The sequence below is a fragment of the Argiope bruennichi genome, chromosome 11 (genome assembly GCF_947563725.1).
Source record: "Argiope bruennichi chromosome 11, qqArgBrue1.1, whole genome shotgun sequence".
In the NCBI taxonomy this organism is placed as follows: Eukaryota; Metazoa; Arthropoda; class Arachnida; order Araneae; family Araneidae; genus Argiope; species Argiope bruennichi.
Window position 1 is genome coordinate 73,309,461 of NC_079161.1, and position 23,256 is coordinate 73,332,716.

Sequence of the window (23,256 nt, forward strand, 5' to 3'; positions counted from 1 at the left end):
GTATTAGAAAAACTGATGGTAGGAGAGAGGGCGGGAGATTTTGTAAAACGTTCTTTCAAACCTTTTGAGATTTTTTTCCAAAAAATTCCCCCCATCAAAGAATGTAGGAGAGAGGGCGGGAGATTTCAAAAATATTTTTTCAAACCTCGGTCAAGTTGTGTAAAAGAATAATAATAATTATAATTAAAAAAAAAAGTATACTAGTTTAGAATTAAATTATATTTATTAAATATATATATATATATTTGAAATATATTTAGATTATAAACTAATAAAGTTTTTTCTTTTTTTGAATAATAATATTTCTTTTCACCAAGAAGGAATTGTTTCGGGTCCATCATGAAATTTTTGCAATTTTTTTAAAACCCTAAAAACAAAAATTCTAGTCAAAATGGATAGTTTTGACCAAGTTCCAAAACCCGCAAAACCTTCTTACAAATACTATGAACCTTTACCTAGAAAACAAAGCAAACGAAAACAATTACAGGCTCATCCGTGTAATGAATGCGAACGTTATTACGAATCGTTTCCAGAAGAACACAAAAGGGCACAAATATTGTGTCGTCATCGAGGTAATAAAAGACCCCCAACACCCGAACATTTTTGGGATTTGGATTTTCCCAAATACAATATTCCCGTCGAAACGTATCATTTCAAACCCATCGAGAAAAATAAATATTTAAACCCGTCAATGTGCGAAAAGGCTCAAATGTACGAGGGTCTCAACATTCGATTGATTCGTCATTTCGATTCTCGAGATTGCCCGGTCATTTTTGATGCACTCGAAAAGGAAATTGTCTATTTGCCCCCCAAATCGTGTCAAGTCACTATAAAAAATAAAAGTTTTAATGTTTCTCGTAAAGTGGCTGCCTACGGTGACGATACACGTACACATTTTCCGGTACAGATTACGAAACTAAACCATGGACAAAAACCTTGATGTATTTAAAAAAATGTCGCATTCGAATTGACGGGTGAATCGTACAATTTTGTTTTGGTGAACCGTTACAAGGACGGAAACGATAAAATTGGGTTTCATAAAGACGACGAAATTGATTTGAAACCCAATTCGTGTATCGTGTCTTTTTCGTTTGGTGCAGAAAGAAAATTTGTTTTTAAACGGTCCCATTTCCCCAATTACGAAATGACGTTGCCTTCGGGAAGCGTGTTGATTATGAAACCGCCCACCAACAAGTTTTGGTATCACGCATTGCCCGAAAAAAAGGAAGTAAAAAATGTTCGTATCAATTTGACGTTTCGAATCATTCAAACGAAATTGTAAAAAAGAATAGAGGGATAACTTTTTAAAATGAGAGAAATAATGCACGGTTAGGTATATTTTATAAATAACTCGACCCTATTCCAATCGTAAACTAAAGAAATTTCCTTGTTTTACGGTTGCTGGACCATGAGATAGACAGTCGGCCACAAAATAAGTTGAGCACCGGTACCCTACCTGATTTTTTCAAGATGCTTAAAAATCGATAATCGATTAAATTGTATCGATTACACTATCGATTTAAAATTCAATGTTGGGTAATTGATATAAAATAATCGATATAAAATAATCAACTGTGTAGTATCGATTATTTTATATCGATTTTAAAATTCAATGTTGGTTAATAAATAAATTAAATATAGATTACTCTATCGATTAGTCTGTATCGATTATCTTATATCAATTTAAAATTCAATGTTGGATAATTGATATAAAATAATCAATATAAAACTACACAATCAATATATAATACACAAAATATAATATATAAATAATCAATAATATACTACACAATCAAATGGTGTAGTATCGATTATTTTATATCGATTCAAATTTCAATGTTGGGTAATAAATAAATTAAATATCGATATTTCAATTGTTATTCAAACATGGTTATATGAAAAAACTCCAAAAAGTGATGATTTAAAAAAACTTTCAAAGATGGTGATTTAAAAAACTCCCAAATATGGTAATTTGTTTATTTTTTTTTTAAAGTTGGTAATTTTAAAAAATCCAAAAATAATTATTTTTTTATTAAATTTCAAAATTTGGTGATTTAAAAAAAATCAAAGAGATAAGGATTTTTTGATTAAACTTCTTAAGATGGTAATTTAAAAAATACAAAGATGATATTTTTTATTAAACTTTTAAATATGGTTATTTGTTTATTAAATTCAAATATAATGATTTTTTGATAAACTTCCAAAGATGGTGATTTATCCAAATTTAATGATTTGTTTCAATGTTTGTTTTACGTTTGCATTTTGTAGTGATATAATTGAGTGGATTTAAAATAAATTCTTTTAATTAACGATAATTTTTTTTTGAAAATATAAAAATTACATCTTTGCATTGCATAAAATAATTCAAATTTGGTTATCATTTAGATTTCTTTTTACAAAAAAAATAGATTCAATATCGAATATCAATTTTTTAAAAGAAATAATTTAACTATTTTTATAAATGAATAATAATTGTAAATAGAAACTATACACTTTTCTCAACACATAGAATTTTATTTAATAACATATAATTTTTTTTACAAATTTTTCAAATACATTTTTTTTTTTAAATTTTGTCTGTTTTATTTTTTTTTAAATTCCTTATGCACTTTCTTCATGAATATTTTCAAAGCCTCTAGGTGTTTATAAGTTACGATTAAATCCTCGACGTTTCTGAAAAAAAAATAACAAAATTATAAATAAATTTACAAGTGTGATTTAATATGACATTTGAGAATAGAATTATTTTTTTTTATTTGAACAATAAATTAGATGTCTTTTGTTATACATCATGTTATGTAACTAAATGTACAAAAAATTAATAAATAAAACTACAGGTATCATATATTTGAATCATTAGGAATGAATATATATCTACTACAATTGCACATTTCGAGAGTTAAAACACTATGCGGAGAAATATATGCTCACTGTGCAGTTATTATAGATGAATATAATTATATAATTCTTTATATACATACTTGTGCCTAATAAAAAATCTTATCATTGATATTAGGTCTTGGAAAATTTTAATTGTATAAAATATATATTTTATACAATTTTTTCTTCTTCTCTCTGTACCTGAATCCGAGTCCGAATCATTATCTTAAAGTGAAAAGGTAATATAAAATAAATATTATATAATATATTGGCACCGATATACTACGAGTTTTTTCGTACAAAAAACTAAAATAACACAGTATGATATAATCCATGCTTGGTGATTAAAGTGTAAAAAAATATAATTAATTAGCCGCCTTTGGTGACCAGCTAACTCACCAATATTAATGCTCGTTAATCTTATTTCCTCTTTGTAAGTAATGAGACAACCTTGAAGTAAAGGACGTGGCTATAATCACACGTTGTTTTCCAAAATCAGCACATGCGCTAAATTTAATTTCAGCTCAGTTTTTTTTATAATATGATTTATGAAAACAGAGTCACTGAGCGTTTAAACTTTATGGGTACTAAAGAATATATATCTTAATTTATGTAATATTTCAAGAATTTGTTAACAAAATTTTCTCAGATTAATCGTGAGAAGATTTATTAATTAAATTTTAAATGCATCAAACACTAAGAAAATAAAATGAATCGTATTAAATAATCGATCAAAAACATGTTTAAAAAAAACTTCTTAAAAAATAATGTACTTAAAACTATATACATGTACAAAAAATATAGAACTAACATATAATAAAATTTAATTACAAAAGCTAAAACTAAAGAATCATGCGTTGATAATATTGTCAACAATCAGAACACAATACGCATGGGTGAATTTTTCTACGCCAGTTTGGGTAACGCTATTTTAATTCAAAAGTACTTCAGAATGAATCTGAAAGACCGGTATTTGGTATTTTGGGGATTTTTTTGGCGCAAGAGCCATAATTGGCTAAACTGCGCCATGCATATGGTTAAAAATTGAAATCAAAGACATCAAATGCCAGAAGATCAACAGTAGTTTCTAAAAAGTGCGTTAAAAACATGGTAAAATTGGCAGAAATGTTTAAAAATTTGCAATGTAATCAAAAAACAGAATAATCAAATATGCTGAAAAAAACAAATAGCTTTCAAGAAATTAAAAAGATTTGGATGGTGTATTTCATCCATCAAGGCACGCAAGGTAACAGATGAGCAATTAAAAAAGTTCTGACGAAAGTTCTGAAATTTGCAATGTAATCAAAAAACAGAATAATCAAATATGCTGAAAAAAACAAATAGCTTTCAAGTAATTAAAAAGATTTGGATGGTGTATTTCATCCATCAAGTCACGCAAGGTAACAGATGAGCAATTAAAAAAGTTCTGACGATGTGAATTAAAAGGACATTCGATCAAAATATGTTTCACAGTAAAATCAGTATGAGAAGTGGGACATACGGGCTCGCTATCTCCAAAAATGAGGTGCTTATGAGTGCAACGCGTGTGTCCTATACGGAGGCGAGTCAATTTGACGTCGATCTCTCGTATAGGAAGAGCAGACCATAATCCAATGGAAGGTTTGAAAGAATACAATTTATTATGGATATGGAGATCCCAGTTCCTCTGCCAAGTAGAAAAAAGATATCTAAGTAATGTTTTCTTCGCATCACTATATGGTAATTGGTGTGATAAAGGTGAAGAAGCAGTTTTTGCGGCAAAATCAGCCGCTTCATTGCCACATATTCCCACATGACTCGGAACAAAGCTAAAAATTATATTAAATCCCTTACTTTCGAGAAGCTGCAGAATAGTCAGTATTTCCAAGGCAAATGAATGGAATCGATTGTCATAGTGGCATAGTGCTTCCAAAGCACTCATGCTATCAGTGTATATAATAAAATTGCGTTCATAGGCAGATGAAATCTCCTGAAGCGCACAAAGAATTGCCAACAACTCAGCAGTAAATACAGAACAAAAATTATGTAAACGATAGCTCAGAGTCTTGGATGGAATAATAATGCCACAACCAACAAATCCATCCGACTTCGAGCCATCTGTAAAAATTGATGTGAAAGCTGAATATTGACAACGATGATACAGAAATAGCTGTTTGAAAACTACTGGCGCTGTTGTGGATTTCTCAAATCCAACAAAGGGATTCATAAAGGAAATTTGTGGTATATCCCAGGGTGGAAAGGACGACAAATCGACCGACTTAATAGGAACATTATCAAGTTCCGATTCTTGCAGAAATTTTTTGACTCTCTCGATGAAAGGGAGAATGTGAGAAGTGCGAGCAGCATAGAGTCTGCGAAGACTAACTGCAAGTTTCATTTGACTTATGGGATGATTCAGGACAGATAACACTCTTAAAAAATACAAGGATGATACTTTTTTACGCCTTAGATGCAACGGTAGCTGACGACACATATTATAAAGGCTTTCTGTGGGTGAAGTACGAAAAGCTCCTGAACATATTCGCAAGGCAGAATGATGGAGGTATCCAGTCGTCGTAAAACGGATGAGCGAGCGGAACCATATACCATGCACCCATAATCGAGACGGGAAAGTATGACTGCCTCGTGGATACGGAGAAGAGAGGCTCTATCTGCTCCCCAAGAGGTTTTGGAGAGCACTTTTAGGATATTCAATGATTTTTCACATTTTTTCCGTAAATATAAAGTATGAGGGAGAAAGGTCAGCTTTCGATCAAAAATGACTCCTAGGAAACGCATTTCAGGTACTACTGGAATAGGGGTATTGCGAACATGAACATTTGAATCTGAATGATTGCCCCGTTTTCTTCAAAAATGGACACATTGACTCTTTTCAGGAGAGATAGTGTATCCATTATTATCGCACCAAACTAGTAGCTTATTAATTGCATTCTGCAGTTGCCGTTCTATTAAAGGCATGTTGCTTTCTTCGCAGGATATCTGCAAATCGTCAACATAGAGACTTCCATGAACAGAAGGGGACAAATGATTAAGAACCTGACTAAAATGAACGATAAAAAGTGTAACAGTGAGGACGCTGCCCTGTGGAACGCCCTCCGATTGGTTAAAATGACTAGAATAAAAATTTCCCATGCGAACTCGAAAAATTCGGCGAGATAAAAAGTTCTTTAAACATATGGGCATGTTTCCTCTGAAACCAAGATTAAAAAGTGTAGAGAGAATGCCATAGCGCCATGCTCGATCGTATGCCTTTTCGACATCGAAGAACACAGACACAAAGTGATTCCTCCGAACGAAAGCATTACGAATATGGTTTTCCAGGAGAATCATATTATCAAATGTTGATCGTCCTCTACGAAAACCGCTCTGCAAGGGAGGGATGAGGCCTTGTTTCTCCAATTCATATACGAGGCGGCCATTGACCATGCGCTCTAAGGTTTTGCACAAGCAGCTAGTCAAGGTTATTGGCCTGTAGTTCAGAGGGTTTGATAAATCTTTATCTGGTTTTAGTATAGGAATCACAATCGCTTCATACCATTGAGAAGGATACTTCTGCTCAATCCAAATTCTGTTAAATAAATTCAACAGATTGGAAAGGGAAGTGTTATTCAAGTGACGAAGCATGTTGTATGTGATTCCATCTGGCCCAGGACTGGTGTCATGTGCTCGAGACAAAGCGAATTTTAACTCATACATCTTAAACTCGCAATTATAAGGAAAACTTCTATGGGTATTAAATTGCAAATGCGTTTGTTCCATGCGACGCTTAGACTGCATAAAATTAGAGCTATAAGAATTAGATGAGGAAACGCCTTCAAATGCTTGTCCAAGAATATTAGCTATGTCTAATGGATCAGTATATTTAGTATTTCCTGTTTTTAAAATAGGAAAGCGAAATTCCCGATAAATTCCATTAGTAGCCTTGACTTTGTTCCACAATTGCTTAGTGGATGTAGAGGACGTAATAGAAGACACAAAATTAATCCAGGATTCCCTCTGGCTACGTCGACGAATACGACGAGCAATGGCCTTGGCACGTTTAAACGCGATAAGATTTTCAGTCGTTGGACATCTTCTAAAAATGTTCCACAATTTCTTTTCCCTCCCTCGACTGTCGCGACAAGCCTCATTCCACCACGGCCTGCGAAATTTTCGGAGGCGTGGAGAACTCTTTGGAATGGTATTATTAGCGGCATTTATAATTGTGTCAACGACATATTGTACTGCTTCCGTTATGTCTGTAGTGTTGACCATGATCTCAGTGATATCAGCAAGTTGTGAGAATAAATTCCAATCTGCCCGCTGGAACAGAAAACGCGGAGGACAAGGAGTCGCACCGCTATTGTCAGCATGGGAGATTATTAAGGGAAAGTGATCGCTGTTGTACAAATCCTCTCCAACTGTCAAATTCAACAAAAGAAGTATTTCAGAACAAAGGGCCAGATTGACACTATGGAAGGTACGTGTAGGTTCATGAAAATGCGTTTTTTCATCGTTATTGAGCAGACAGAGACAGTTATTATTAATAAACTGTTCGATCTGTCGCCCACGAGAATTTGTTTTGTCCGAACCCCACAAGTTACTATGTCCGTTGAAATCGCCGATTATTAGAAAAGGTGAAGGAAGCTGATCTATTAAACTATCAAGATCCTGTTGGCAAATCCCCTCAGGGGCTCACCTACTATAGGTGAGTACGGGTGTCCCAATCCCGAGGTTCCCAGGGATCTTTACTCCCTTTATGTTTACTCTACACTGCGCCTTCTGCTGTCTCCTTTGTTCTTCTTTCCCTCGAGGGTAGGCGAGGGAGCTCTCCATGAGAGGCTGTCGCCGCTCTGTTTGCTTCCTGCTTCTCATGGACAGCAAATACCCCCACGTGTTTGCCGTGCGTGGCGACCCATTAGACGGGCGGTGCACTGTGGTCCCCGGTGTATCAATCGGCCGGTAGCTAGCAACCAGAGTTACTAGTCTGCTAGGGATCAAGCGAAGGGGTTACTCCTTGGGCTTGGCGTTAAGGGTGGTCACTGTTCCCGGGGGTAACTCCGAGCGTATAGGTTCCGGCTAGCGCTAGGGTAAGCGCCGAGGCTGGGAATGGCCAGAGCCGGTGGCTGCCTTCCCTTGTTGGACTCCATGGTGGGTGGTGCCGTCGGGGCCCGAATCCCCATCAATGTCGTATGGGCAAAAAACAAAACAAAAACACCATTTCGATTTCACAACCTAACAATTTTCCATCTTTCTTTCTAGTTCATAGAGTATCTGATGCAAAAGAGTCTTTCCATAATGTGTCCCCTTTTCTTGTCGAGAAAGCCATTTCTGGTAATGTAGGTGAGGTTAAATCTATAAAGAAGCTTCGATCTGGCGATTTGCTAGTTGAAGTTGGATCCTCCAAACAATCCAAACAAATTGCTATGCTAAAAAATATGTCTACAATTCCTATTCAAGTTAGTCCCCACCCGACATTAAACTCCTCCAAGGGAGTTATATCCTGCGGAGAGCTATTAAATGTTTCTGTTGAAGATATAACTAAAGATTTAAAAAATCAGGGAGTGACCCATGTACGGCGTATTTCTATACGAAGGGATGGCCAGCTCCTAAAAACAAAACATTTAGTATTGACATTTGATTCTCCTAAATTACCTGAGCACATAAAAGCCGGATATATGCGCCTATCTGTCCGAGAATATATTCCAAACCCATTGCGTTGTTTCAAGTGCCAACGCTTCGGGCATTCTAAAACTTCTTGCCGCGGGACTGTAACATGCGCCGTTGTGCAGAATCTGGTCATGACAGTACTAACTGCACTGCCGAAGAGAAGTGTGTGAATTGCAAAGACCAGCACACTTCCTTTTCCCGAAACTGTCATGCTTGGAAACAGGAGAAAGAAATAATTTCAACTAAGATCAAAAATAAAATTTCTTATCAGGAAGCTCGCAAACTCATAAAATCGAAAACACCTTCAGCTGGGATAAATTACGCTTTTGCAGTTAAAAAAATGTCGGCTACCATATCCACTCAGTGGGATCTGAATGACCTATCTTCTGGTAAGGTTTTAAAACCATTAGAATCTACTCAAAGAGCTCCTATTCCAGTTAATTTGCCAAATCTTTCACCTGTGTCTGTCACCTGTCTTCACCTGTCTTCAGCTTCGCCGGATTTAACTGGTTTTCAACTAGTGACACACACTAAAAAGTTTAAAAAGGCCTCACCTGTGGAAACAAAATCATTAATCAATGCTGAAAAAATTTCAAAATTTTACTCTACCTCACCTCACCAAGTTCCCACCACTGTTGCATCGCAAATTGCGCCAACTGTGAAACCCAAATTATGTAATAAGCCAATTGCGGCTGAAATAAAATTACCTTCTTCTGATACGGCACTACAATCCATAGATAATCTTCCTTTAGTAGGAGCAAATTTACAACAGTCTAGTCAATCTGATGCTGATGCGGAAATGAGCTCTTCCACTGCATCAGATGGGGATATGTTGGAATATCGTATGTCTGAGGACTTAGAAGACTCGCCAGAAACTATAAGTCCTCCTCCCTCGATTAAATATAAAAAAGAAAGGAAAAAAAAACCTTATTCCATCGAAATATAACTCGTAGCGAACTTGCACCTTACTTTTTTGTCTTTTTGATGCTGTTTTTTTGCTTTCAACATTAGAAGATTCACATCTTGAAATTTATTATATTTGCTTTTGTAATGTGTATATATATTGAATTTTATCTATATGTTTGCATCTCTAATGATATTTTAATTTTTTCCAACATTGTTTCTTAAGCATATTTTGTATAGTTTTTTAAATTTGACAATTTCTCTATTGGAATCAGATAAGAAAAAAGGTTTTAAATTTCACTATTTTTCAATTTCGCTGTAATTTTAAAATGTTTTTAGAATTTTAACTTTTAATAGTACATTACCATATGTTTTAAACCACGATCCTGTTTATCCACCATAAGTTTGGCGCAGTATGGCCAAATTTGGCTCTTGCGCCAGTAAAACTCACTCAACCAACCAACCTGTTGGCAAATAATATCATGGGGCGGTAGATAGATGCAACAGACTGTGACCAAGGCTCTAGTGTGCACTTGTACAGCCACAGCCTGCAAGGAAGTGCGTAGAGATAGCTGTGTGCTTGGATACAAATTAGATGTCAAAATACAGACACCCCCTGAATGATTTGTTGCAGAGTCTATGTCTCTACGAACGCTGTTATAACCGCGCAGTTTAATATAATTATCAGTCTTCAAGAAAGTTTCCTGAAGACAAAGACAAACAGGATGATATTTGTTGATGATGGACTTGATGTCTTGTAATTTAGACCGAAGGCCACGACAATTCCAAGAGAGAAAAGTGCCCATGAAGAAAATTGAGCTGCTGAAGAGTTAATAGGAACATGTGGTGGAGTTGGAGAAATTTCGCAACTCATATGCAAATCTTCATCCACATCGGATGGATGGAGTGAAATTTGGTCGGGACTTTTGGGCAAGCCACTGAAAATGGACAAGTCCTTGTGAACAATACCCTGCGTCGGAACTCCCAAGGCGACGGAATTTTTAGCTGCTGACTTTTTCAATTTTACAGGCAGTTCCTGTTTTGAAATACCGCGTTTTGCTAACTTCAACGTCAGCGAGTTTTGCAATTTTTTCTTCTGCTTCTTTTTTGGTTTCTTATTTCTTTCAAGCGTACTATTGCTGGAATGTTCAGAGTCAGAATTCATTATATTTTCAGGTGGCTTTGAATTAGTGTCAAATTTTACACAATTACTGCAAGAACAGTTTGCACAAAAGGTGTTCTGGACAACAGAAGCGTAACTTTACCAGGAATAGGGGTTTGTGCCTGAATTCTACGCCTGGCTTCGGGATGTGAAATATCTTCTTTAATTTTTATCGTGATTATTTCTTTTTCAAGCTGCCAGCTCGGGCATGATCGAGAAAAGGAGGGGTGATCGCCTTTACAGTTCACACACTTTTCCTGTGCGAAACATTCCTGGCTATCATGCCCTTTTTCTGCACAGCGGGCACATGTTAAAGACCCGCGGCAATGGCCAAAGCGCTGGCACTGAAAGCATCTGAGTGGGTTCGGAATGTACTGCCTCACTGGACGTCGTATGTAACCTGCGTAAACAAATTCTGGTAGTTTCGGTGTCTGAAACGTTAAGATGTGATGTTTTGTTTCGAGGAGTTGTCCATTACGCCGTATAGTAATGCAGCGGACATCTATAACTCCTTGTGGTTTCATTTCTGATTTTATTATATCTATGGGGACATTTAAGAGTTCCCCGCATGTAATGACACCTTTTGAGGTATTCAAAGACTGGTGAGGACTTACAGTAATTGGTACATTTCCCAGTGCTTTTAATTTTTGAATCTGCTGGGCTTGCTTACGAGAATTCACCTCAACAAGCAAGTCACCAGAGCGCATTTTACGAATTGATTTAACGTCGCCCACTGTTGCCGAAATAGCCTTTTGCACAAGAAAGGGGGAGACAGTTTGAAATGTTTCGTTATTGTCAGAAACTCGTTTTACGATGTAAAATGGGTCAAAATGATTCGTTAAGTTGAAAGATACAGGAGTGCTTCGATGCCCACTAAAGGGACCGCGTTTGGGAGTGCCCATACGACATTGATAAAGATTCGGGCCCGACGGCACCGCCCACCACGGAGCCCAACAAGGGAAGGCAATTACCGGCTCTGGTCATTCCCAGCCTCGGCATCCACCCTAGTGCTAATCGGTACCTATACGCTGGGAGCTACCCCCGGGGACAGTGACCACCCTTAACGCCAAGCCCAAGGAGTAGCCCCTTCACTTGATCAGTAGCAAACTAACCACTCAGGTGGCCAGCGACCAGCCGATTGATACACCGGGGACCACAGTGCAACACCCGTCTGTCAAATGGGTCGCCACGCACGGCCAACACGTGGTGTTTTGGCTGTCCATGAGAAGCAAGAAGCAAACAGAACGGCGACAGCTTCTCATGGAGAGCTCCCTCGCTTGCCGTCGAGGGATAGAAGGACAAAGCAGACAGCAGAAGGCGTAGGGGAGAGAGAACTGAAAGGGAGTAAAGATCCCTGGGAACCTCGGGATTGGGACACTCGTACTCACCTATAGTAGGTGAGCCCCTGAGGGGCTGAAAGACCGATTAATTAACAATGTTTAATTTTCAATGCATCAAACATTAAGAAAATAAACAGAATGGTTTGAAAATAATCAGCCGATAAATCTTAAGCCTAGCCTCATTACTGTTGGGGAAAAACCTTACTTGTTTGGCGGTGGGGAAATTGAAGACTTTTTTGGTGGGAAAGTTAGTTTTTAATTAATAAATTTGCAATGAAATAATATTGTGGCTATAATTGAGATGTAAGTTATCATATCTTTTAAGTTAGATTTAACTGCACACGGTGTGCAAATTTGATTAAAATCGGTCAAGTAGTTTAGGAGTCAATCGCGGACAAACAACGTGACACGTAATTTATATATATTAAGATATAAAAAATAATTACAATGATTCTTTTTCTCGACTGCTCCTAAATTTCAATAATAATCTTATAACTAACATAATATTTGGTTAAAATATTTTAGAATTTGAAGTATGTAAAATATACTTACCAAAGGGTACAAGTGCCATCTTCTTATTCAATAAATTAGAATAGATATATTCACAATTTTTACGCTCTTTTATACTAATAGTAACTAGTAAAAATAACAAGATTTATTGACACCCGTTGAATAATCGCTTCCTCTTTTAATCTAGACAGGAGTAGATCAAAAAACACCGCTCGAAATGTTAACTAATTAATCTTTTAAATGTTTTATTTTTAGAGAGTATTTACAATTTCATATTGTTACAAACTGTTTATAGGGGGATATTTGTCGAAACTTATTAATAAATCAAAATTTCATTAATAAAAACGGGGATTTTATGTTAAATTAAATTGTGCATTTGTTCCAAGCATAAAGTTACGTTAGATTTCTTTTTAAATAAACAAATCATTATATTTGTGAATTTAATAAACAAATAACCCTGTTTTAAAAGTTTAATAAACAATTATCATCTTTGTATTTTTTTAAATCACCATCTTAAGAAGTTTAATAAAAAAATCATAATCTCTTAGATTTTTTTTAAATCACCAAATTTTGAAATTTAATAAAAAATAATCATTTTTGGATTTTTTAAAATTACCAACTTTAAAAAAAAAATTAATAAATTACCATATTTGGGAGTTCAATAAACAAATCACCTTTGGGAGTTTTTTTTTAAATCGCCATCTTTAGAATTTTTTTAATAAAATAACTACATTTGGAAGATTAATAAACAATCACCACCTTTGGCAGTTTTTAATAAAACAACCAGCTTTGAAAGTTTTTTTAAATCACCATCTTTGAAAGTTTTTTTAAATCATCACTTTTGGGAGTTTTTTTTATATAAGCATGTTTGAATAACGATTGAAATATCGATACAGACTAATCGATATTTAATTTATTTATTAACCAACATTGAATTTTAAATCGATTTAAAATAATCGATACTACACAATTGATTATTTTATATCGATTATTTTATATCAATTACCCAACATTGAATTTTAAATCGATAGTGTAATCGATACAATTTAATCGATTAACGATTTTTCAGCCTCTTGAAAAAATCGGGTAGGGTACCGGTGCTCAACTTATTTTGTGGCCGACTGTAAATCTTTACTAGTTTTTAAGAAATATAATCCAAGAAAATGCAAACATGTCGAAGAAAACGCAATACGATTGTTGGAATGTTTTAGAAGCAATAAACGACGAAACCAAAGTCCTAAAAAAAGGTTTGGATGGGGGGGGGAGACAAAAACGTGTTAGTAAGAAATCTTGTGCTTCCAAATGTAAATACCGTCGCCAAAGAAAACAGTTGCGTCATTAATAAAGATGCCATCAATCAGTATGTTATCTGGATTAACAGATTGCAGTTCTGAAATTATTGATTCGGTTACATTTTCCCTGTCTATTGCCGCTTTGGAAAATTTGCAAAGTCTTTATACAATGCTTTTTAAGTCTGGTATTATCCATTCAGCTTTGTTTTCAATGTCCAATGGTAGTGATGCAAGTTTTTTCTCCAAAAGATTTAAAATTATGGAGATAAGTGAGTCATTTCTTGAAAGAATTTCAATACAATTATTTTTTTCATTTAAGAACATTATTTGCTTTTCTGGAATATCAGCAATAATATTAAAGTTTGAAGAAGTAGCGCTAGATACCGTTTTGTCGAAGTGGCTGCGCAATTTTTCCCAATTCGATTTAATTCAGATCAACCTAGAAATCTGAATTTGGATGCCTTCACGTATGATCTATAAATTAAAATAGATTTGCTCTTGATCATTAAATGAAAATTTATCAACTTTTCCGTATGTTAAATAATCAACTAAATATTTCTCACTTGAAATTGCTTCAAATTCACGACAAAAGTCTCCATTCATTTTGATTTTGCCTTCCATATCATTCAATGTTTACATAATGTTTGAAAATCATCTTTAGTCCACCATTCATTTTTTTAAAGATTATTATTGTTACCATTTAAAGAATAAAGATCGTTAATTTCATTAGCTAATGAAAAATCTGCCAACAATAATTCATTTTTAATTTCCATCTGGTGTGGAGCGTTTTATTTCAAATTTTACTGGCTCTTCTTTCGGAGGACCATACTTATTTTTACAAAATTCACTACATTTCGCTATTTTAATGGCATAAAATAATTCTAATGGGCTAAGGCAACGTTTGCGGCATTCTTTTTTAATATCAGCCAGTCTATAATCCGAATTTAATTGCATTAGTACACAAATCAAATCTTTGTTAGTTGTTACGATGTATAAACCAAAATATGATAGTGGACAGTTGAATATTGAATGTAATTTTAGTGCATATTGCATATTGCTTTCAAGAAAAAATAGTATATAAAACTTACCGGCTCGACGATTGGAAGATGATCGAAAATATCTTCCAGCTACGAAAAATTTTTTTTGGAGAATGTATCAAAAATTTATCGTCAAACGGGGAATTGATGCATTCGGGTGTTTTTTCCCTTTTTGCTCTTCTTGTTGGCGGTATTCCTTTTTTATTCGTTCTCTGCGCTCCCATCTACCCCAACGATAGTCGTCAGATTCTGGCTCTGGATCGGGGGCATAACAGGGAGGAGGGGATGATTCCGAACAGAGTAAATCAGATTCACTTTCAGTGTAACTTTTGAAATCAAACGTTCTAGCAACACTATCCTCCTCCTTTTTCGATTTTATAAAAAAAAAAAAAAAAAAAAAATCCATGCTTCGATTAACTCTATTAACATACCTAAAAATTCGTTACGATTGTTTTTTGTTTTTTTTCGTGTTTTTATCAGGGAGCCAAAGTAATTTACGTCTTCGAAATTAGTTGAGTCCATTTCTTTTACATTGGAAACAACATTCTGCATAAAACAACTTTAGCTGCAATGAAATCCATTATGTATAAACCTCCGAAAGAAACGGTGCGCGCGCTCGATAAAAAACTAACGATTCTGTGTATATATTTTTCCATATATAGAGGGTAACAATGCATATTGTGGATGTTACCTATCTCACATTTTCTCACGAGCTCGGTACTGACGCCGACGTAAGGCTTGCGAACACGTGGAGGCTGGTATGTATATATTTGCAATATGTGCGAATGCTATTATTGTTCTGATTGCAAATCTTTAATTACTTTTAAAAAATGTGATTCAAGCAATTGTAAACGTGTTGAAGTAAGGGCTTCTCAGAACGGAGAAAATCTTAATAGGTAAATTAATTTATAATTTGGTAATTATTAAATAATTTATTTATTGTTACTCTTTTTAAAGTAGTAATTGAGGAGGATGCTAGTGTATGTATGGATGCACTTCTCACAATTGCTCTTGTAGCGGGGGAAGAACATTTGGTAGATACATTAATCGATTTAGGATTAGTTGAAGAGTGAACTAAATTTGGTTTTAACGTAGGGGCTGATAATATTTTAATTCCATTAACTGAGACTTCAGTATATGTCATAACTAACGGAGGTTATGCGGCAGCAGGAATAGCAGCTTCCACAACAATATCAGGTACTTCAGCGGGAGGGGTTGTTAAATGTCATCCACGAAAGATTACAAGAAATAAGTAGAAAGATTGGGTTGGAATGTTTTAGAAGCAATAAACGATGAAACAAAAGTCCTAAAAAAAGGTTTGGATGCGGGAAAAGAATAAAACGTGTTACTAAGAAATCTAGTGCTTCCAAGCGCAAATACCACCGCCGAAGAAAACAAATGCGTTATTAATAAAGACGCGTTTTGGGTCTAGAAACTATATGCTTATGATCCCTATAGAAGACCAACATCTAATAAAGCTAAAAGTCCTTAATTTTGTGAATATGTATTTCATCACGATGGTATTGTAATGGGCAATTTTGAGGCGTCAGATAAGGCCCCAGAAATTATTTATAGACACACCGATTTTGAAAACGATGATAAACACTTTGACATAAAATTTCATCCATACATTAATAATCAGTACGTATGGTCCATTTTGAATGAATCAGAAGGCTCCCCACCTCCTTCTATAGTGTGGGAAAGTAATCAGTTTACACTAACTACTGATGATGCAGGTATAGGAATTTTATGAATTAACTCGTTAACGCCCAGCTTCATTTAAAATTGAAATTTTGTTAAAAACTTTTAAAATTATGTTCTAAACACTTAAATATAATATGCATTTAAACTCCACACCATTAATTTAGGATCCGAGATAATTACTGTCCTATAAATAGAACGCTGGGCGGATATGGAAGTTTTTGAACACTTGGTACTTCTCCTCTGTTTATAGTTACTTGCTTACGTTTCTGTTCCCAAACAATAGAACTTTAATATTTAATGCAAAATAAAATGAAACACAAATAAATTTGACATTTAAACATATTCACACTATTTATGGTAATTTGGAAAACATTTTGTACATAGAGTTACATTACATTTCATTCAAAATGAAAGAGGTTTTCCCGAACAATTTTGCATTTCACATCGTCTTTGTTTTTCTCTTTTACCATTTATATGGCCAACTCCATCACATCTAACAGTGTCTCTTTCCTTCACTCGAGATGAAATTCTATAACTTGGTCTACCGATTTGTTTTTGTCCTTTGTTGCCTTTTTTTAGATAGACTAGTACAATATGTCTCCTTCTTTCTTTGATACTCTTTTTCTCTGCATTTATCATGTTGTAAATAACATAGGTTACAACAGTCATATCTACAATTCGGGTAAAAATTGGCCAATGCCATTTTTTTCCCACGGATTTTTATGGTATGTTTCTTTAAAAGCCAATCATGAGAATCTACACCACCCATGTTTTAGTTATAATTGTTTACGAGACATGGCTGTTCGATTTTATTTTTCTCAGCTTTTCCTTTTTCACGCCTTGAAACAGATGTTAGTGGCTCAATTATGTCAAAATTTTTCGCAAGTGTAACGCATTTGTTATCATTCCATTTTACCGCAGTAATTTTATTTTTCACATCAAAGTAGAAATCATGTGAACTACGGTTAGTCTTTTTGAAAGTAGAATTAATTTCAAGGGGACAATGCTGTATTCTGTCACTTCTTATTGTTCCTGTTGCTCGAAATCCACTCTTTCTTAGGTCAACTAACAAATTATAGGAATTAAAAAAATTATCAAAATAAACTATATGACTCTTGGTATCAGTAACTGGCTAGAGAATTTTTTTTTTGCAACTCGAGTTTTCAAGGGCTTTTTTGAAAGAACCAAGGTAGAAGCAGCATCGACAATTTCCTTGCCACAATACAAATCAAAATTATAGCAGTAACCATTCTTCCCACATAATGCCCACATCTTATACCCGAGTTCAGTTTTTAATTCATCTACTTTAGGTGGCAAAGGAATTATTTCGGACTCTAATTCCTCCGAAAATAGATATTCTACAGCTTTCTAGGCAGTTTTTAAAGCTTTTAAACGCGACATCTTGAACACCTATGAAATAAACTAAATATCAGAAAATTTAACGAATCCGCCCAGCATCCTATTTTTAGGACATTAGTTTAAATTTCTAATAAAAACTAATAAAAGTAAAAATAATTTTATAACGTTATAAGATATCTTTTAGTAGAATATCTGAAATATAAATTCTGAAAAAATATTTAAACTTACCTTTAAAACCTTTTCGTACGATTACAATGAAATTCAGCAAGAAAAAATCATGAAAATGGCGAAATTTACGCGTCTGCAGCTGGATGAAAAATGCTTCCATCCGGTCCAAACCGGTTTAAGTAAGTAGGGTAAAACCATTACTCTTCACGGAGTAGAAAAAGAATAGGCGAAACGTTGATAAGCTTTATTTATAATAGTGAAAATTAACTGCCCTATAAATATGACGCTGGGCGGAAACGGGTTTTAAGCAATTTTTTGTCTATTGGAGTTCATTTCTTTTCAAAAGGAACGGGTGAAAACTTTGAAAATTTTGGCATCTAATTATTTTTCCGACTTTTCAGATGCTTGTAGCTACAGATCTAAGCTGCAGATCTAGGAGGAATTATTCTCCATCTGTCGGGGATTTTAGAAGCAATAGAGAAATTTTGGAAAATGGCCAATGCTCAAACACCTTTCCATGCAGAATTTTGGAGACGTATCGATGAACAAGATTCAAAAAGCAATTGAAAGTTCTCAAGTGCCACCGCTGCAGCCTCCTCCTCTGCCTCCTTTTCCATTTTACCCTCATCGATCCGTGACACCTTCACTCAGTATGAACCAAATGATGGGGAGCGATGCAATGAAATGTAAAGATAACTTACTTGAAGAACTGAAACCTGAATTTGATCGACGCTTTTTAGAATGTTTCACTCAGGGTGAACCTGCAGCATGCGCTGAAGAACTTATGCAGGAAGTCCAGAAAATAATAGCTCCAGAAACCCAAAACTGTGAATTGCTATACATTGGCATGATTTAAAGTTTTCTTAACTTTGTAAATACTTTTGCAGCTCATTCTCAGTTAGAGAATGCAACTGTAATGCATGGCAACAAAATATATTGTTCTTCATGAAATTTTGAATTTGCTAATCATTCAACTGCTTAATTATTTCTTTCCAGCTTCCTATTTTGACACATTTTTTGTACCTCAGAATCAATAAAGCAGATTGTTGGTGCTCCATTTATAATTGTTACTTGATTTAATGCAAAATTATGAGATAGAGCGTCAGTAGGTGCTTTTATAAATCATGTGGTGCTTTGTAAAAAGAAAAGAAGAAAGACATAACAATATACATCTAGGCTCCCAATAAAGTAAGTAAAAATACTTACCTCAACTAATCAATTATGGAAGGGAATCCTAAAAGTTGATGTTCAATGGAAGCTAGATTAAATCTAGACAATCAAAGAGAATAACCATCGGGATTTTCCCCTTTATTGTGATTTTATTATTAAATGTAATTATATAAAGACAAGTATCTTCAGCGGCATCATCATCACTCTCCAACGCAGCGGTTGTCTGAATATCTCTCCCGGCGGCAATAAATAAAATTTTTGATGAATCTTACAAAATTACATTGTAAATGGAATAAATAAAACTTTAAAATTATATCTTAAGATATACAAACCGTTAGATGTAGACATTCACAATTACTCAAGTGATGTTTAGTTTCCCACTCGGCCTTTTTTGTGTAAATCGCTTCAGTAACATGAAGCTCACATGGTAGCAAGTTGTACACTATGCAAACAATGAATACAGTTTCTTTAGAAACTACATCTTGCATTGCTCTACAGTGGGTTTGCTTTCATTTCATAAGGACCTAAAATTTTTCTAAATTCTAAAATCAACAGTTATGCCACAACATTTGAAAGAAGTAATAAAGGCGAAAGGAAGGCCTACCGATCATTAAATGCAAGTTGGTCAGCATGAAAAAGGTTTTTCATGTACTATATAAATACCGTACCGAAACATTTTTGTTCCGTATTAGTGGTATTTTTTTATTTTTTCTTTTGAAGTATTTAATTTTCTTCATAGTTTTTCCTTTCCAATATTCATAAATAATAAATGAAATTGTGTTAAACCAATTTTAAAATGTTCTTTTTTATAACAAAATATTTTTCTGTTAATAAAAGTTAATAAAATTAGACTTTTATTAACAGTCAGCTCTGTACGGAAACTTTTTTTACCTGCTGTATATGAGCAAGCGCTAGTGTTCAGATTGTAAATCTTAATTGTAATTTAAGCAATTGCAAACATGCTGAAGAAAACGCAATAAGATTGTTGGAATGTTTTAGAAGCAATAAACGACGAAACCAAAATCCTAAAAAAGGGGTTTGGATAGGGGGGAAAGACAAAAACGTGTTAGTAAGAAATCTAGTGCTTCCAAACGTAAATGCCGTCGCCAAAGAATTCAAGCGCGTCATTAATAAAGATGCCATCAATCTATATGTTATCTAGATTAACAGAGTGCAGTTCTGAAATTATTGATTCGGTTACATTTTCCCTGTCTATTGCCGTTTTGGAAAATTTGCAGTCTTTTTACAATCCTTTTTAAGTCTGGTATTATCAATTCATCTTTCTTTTCGATGTCCAATGATAGTAATGCATGTTTTTTCTCCAAAAGATTTAAATTTATGGAGATAATCGAGTCATTTCTTGAAAGAATTTCAATAAAATTATTAATTTCACTACATTATTTTCTTTTCTGGAATATCAGCAATAATATTAAAGTGTGAAGAAGTAGCGCTAGATACCGTTTTGTCGAAGTGGCTGCACAGTTTTTCCCAATTCGATTTAATTCAGTTCAACCTAGAAATCTGAATTTCGATGACTTCGTATAAGATTCATAAATTAAAGTAGATTTGCTCTTGATCATTAAATCAAAATTTATCAACTTTTCCGTATATTAAATTATCAAGAACTGAATCTATCTCATTTGAAAATGCTTCAAATTCACGTCAAAAGTCTCCATTCATTTTGATTTTGCCTTCCGTATCATTCAATGTTTAGATTATTTTTGAAGATCCCGTTTAGTCCACCATTCATTTTTTTAAAGATTATTATCGTTACCATTTAAAGATTAAAGATCGTTAATTTCATTTTTTTATTTACATCTGGTGTGGAGCATTTTATTTCAAATTTTAGTGCATAAAATAATTCTAATGGGCTAAGGCAACGTTTGCGGCATTCTTTTTTAATATCAGCCAATCGATAATCCGAATTTAATTGCATTAGCACACAAATCAAATCTTTATTAGTTCTTAAGATGTATAAACCAAAATAGGATAGTTGACTGTTGAATCTTGAATGCAATTTTAGTGCATATTGCTTTCAAAAGAAAAAAGAATAAAAAACTTACCGGCTCGACGATTGGAAGATGATCTAAAAAATTCGTGCATATCTTCTGGCTACGGAAAAATTCTTTTTTGGAGAATGTTTCAAAAATTTATCGTCAAACGGGTAATCGATGTATTCGGGTTTTTTTTTCCCTTTTTGCTCTTCTTGTAGGCTGTATTCCGTTTTTATTCGTTCTCTGCGCTCCCATCTGCTCCAACGATAGTCGTCAGATTCTGGCTCTGGATCGGGGGCATAACAGGAAGGAGGGGATGATTCCGAACAGAATAAATCATTCACTTTCAGTGTAACTTTTGAAATGAAAGGTTTCTTCTGGAAACATTCTAGCAGCACTATCCTCCTCCTTTTCCGATTATATATATAAAAAAAAAATCCATGCTTCGATTAACTATTAGCACACCCTAAAATTCGCTAGGATTGTTTTTTTTCTCGTGTTTTTATCAGGGTGCCAAAGTAATTTACGTCTTCGAACAAGTATTTTTAAATCAGTTAAATACATTTCATTTACATAGTGTGCATAAAACAGCTTTAGCTGCAATTAAATACATTATGTAGAAACCTCCGAAAGAAGTAGAGCCGAAATGAACAGTGCGTGCGCTCTATAAAAAAACTAACGGTTCTGTGTATATATTTTTCTATATATAGATGATAACAATGCAAATTTTGGATGTTACCTATGTCACGTTTTCTCACGAGCTTAGTGGTGACGCCGACGTGAGACTTGTGGAGACTGGTATGTGTATATTTACAATATGTGCGAGCGCTATTATTGTTCTGATTGCAAATCTTTATTTACTTTTAAAAAATGTAATTCAAGCAATTGTAAACGTGTTGAAGTAAAGGCTTCTCAGAACGGAGAAAATCTTAATAGGTAAATTAATTTATAATTTGGTTATTATTAAATAATTTATTTATTGTTACTCTTTTTAAAGTAGTAATTGAGGAGGATGCTAGTGTATGTATGGATGCACTTCTCACAATTGCTCTTGTAGCGGGGGAAGAACATTTGGTAGATACATTAATCGATTTAGGATTAGTTGAAGAGTGAACTAAATTTGGTTTTAACGTAGGGGCTGATAATATTTTAATTCCTTAACTGAGACTTCAGTATATGTCATAACTAACGGAGGTTATGCGGCAGCAGGAATAGCAGCTTTCACAACCATATCAGGTACTTTAGCGGGAGGGGTTGTTAAATGTCATCCACGAAAGATTACCAGAAATAAGTGGAAAGATTTGGTTGGAATGTTTTAGAAGCAATAAACGACGAAACAAAAGTCCTAAAAAAGGTTTGGATGCGGGAAAAGAATAAAACGTGTTAGTAAGAAATCTAATGCTTCCAAGCGCAAATACCATCGCCGAAGAAAACAAGTGCGTTATTAGTAAAGACGCATTTTGGGCCTGGAAACTATATGCTTATGATCCCTATAGAAGACCAACATCTAATAAAACTAAGAGTCCTTATTTTTATGAATATGTATTTCATCATGATGGTATTGTAATGGGCAAGTTTGACTCGGCAGATAAGGCCCCAGAAATTATTTGTAAACACACCGATTTCGAAAACGCAGATAAACACTTTGACATAAAATTTCATCCATTCATTAATAATCAGTACATATGATCCATTATGAATGAATCAGAAGGCTCCCCAACTCCTCCTATAGTGTGGAAAAATCAATCAATTTACACTAACTACGGATGATGCAGATATTGGAATTTTATGCATTAAGCAATTTTTGTCTACTACAGTTCATTTCTTTTCAAAAGGAACGGGTGAAAACTTTTAAATTTTTGGCTTCCAATTATTTTTTCGACTTTGAAAAATTCAAGCTGAAAATCTAATGCAATGACTTATGGATAGAGAGATAGGTAGACCCGTTCCTACTTATTCAATTTTAGGTGAAACAGGGCATTCTCTGTCTTCTGACACAAAGAAATTTTGAGATAATGAAGTAGCCCGATCTTCTCAAGGTGATCTACTCCCCATCTTAATAAAAGAAGCAGAATTGTTAGAAAACCC

The 23,256-nt window shown here is 34.3% G+C and overlaps 2 protein-coding genes across 2 annotated transcripts; one reads left to right on the plus strand and one right to left on the minus strand.

Moving 5' to 3' along the window:
- The first annotated feature begins 7,332 nt into the window (after positions 1-7,332).
- Positions 7,333-8,699, plus strand: LOC129956667 (uncharacterized). The gene is made up of 2 exons (XM_056068599.1): positions 7,333-7,339; positions 8,122-8,699. Exons 1-2 carry the CDS (start codon positions 7,333-7,335, stop codon positions 8,697-8,699), a joined length of 585 nt encoding a protein of 194 aa, XP_055924574.1.
- A 1,933-nt stretch (positions 8,700-10,632) lies between these two features.
- LOC129956668 (uncharacterized) lies at positions 10,633-11,301 on the minus strand. Its single transcript, XM_056068600.1, has one exon. It carries the CDS (start codon positions 11,299-11,301, stop codon positions 10,633-10,635), a length of 669 nt encoding a protein of 222 aa, XP_055924575.1.
- Positions 11,302-23,256: the final 11,955 nt, after the last annotated feature.

Coding starts and splice junctions, on each gene's coding strand:
- LOC129956668 (XM_056068600.1), bottom strand. CDS start 11,301: ATGCGCTCTGGTGACTTGCTTGTTGAGGTGAATTCTCGTAAGCAAGCC.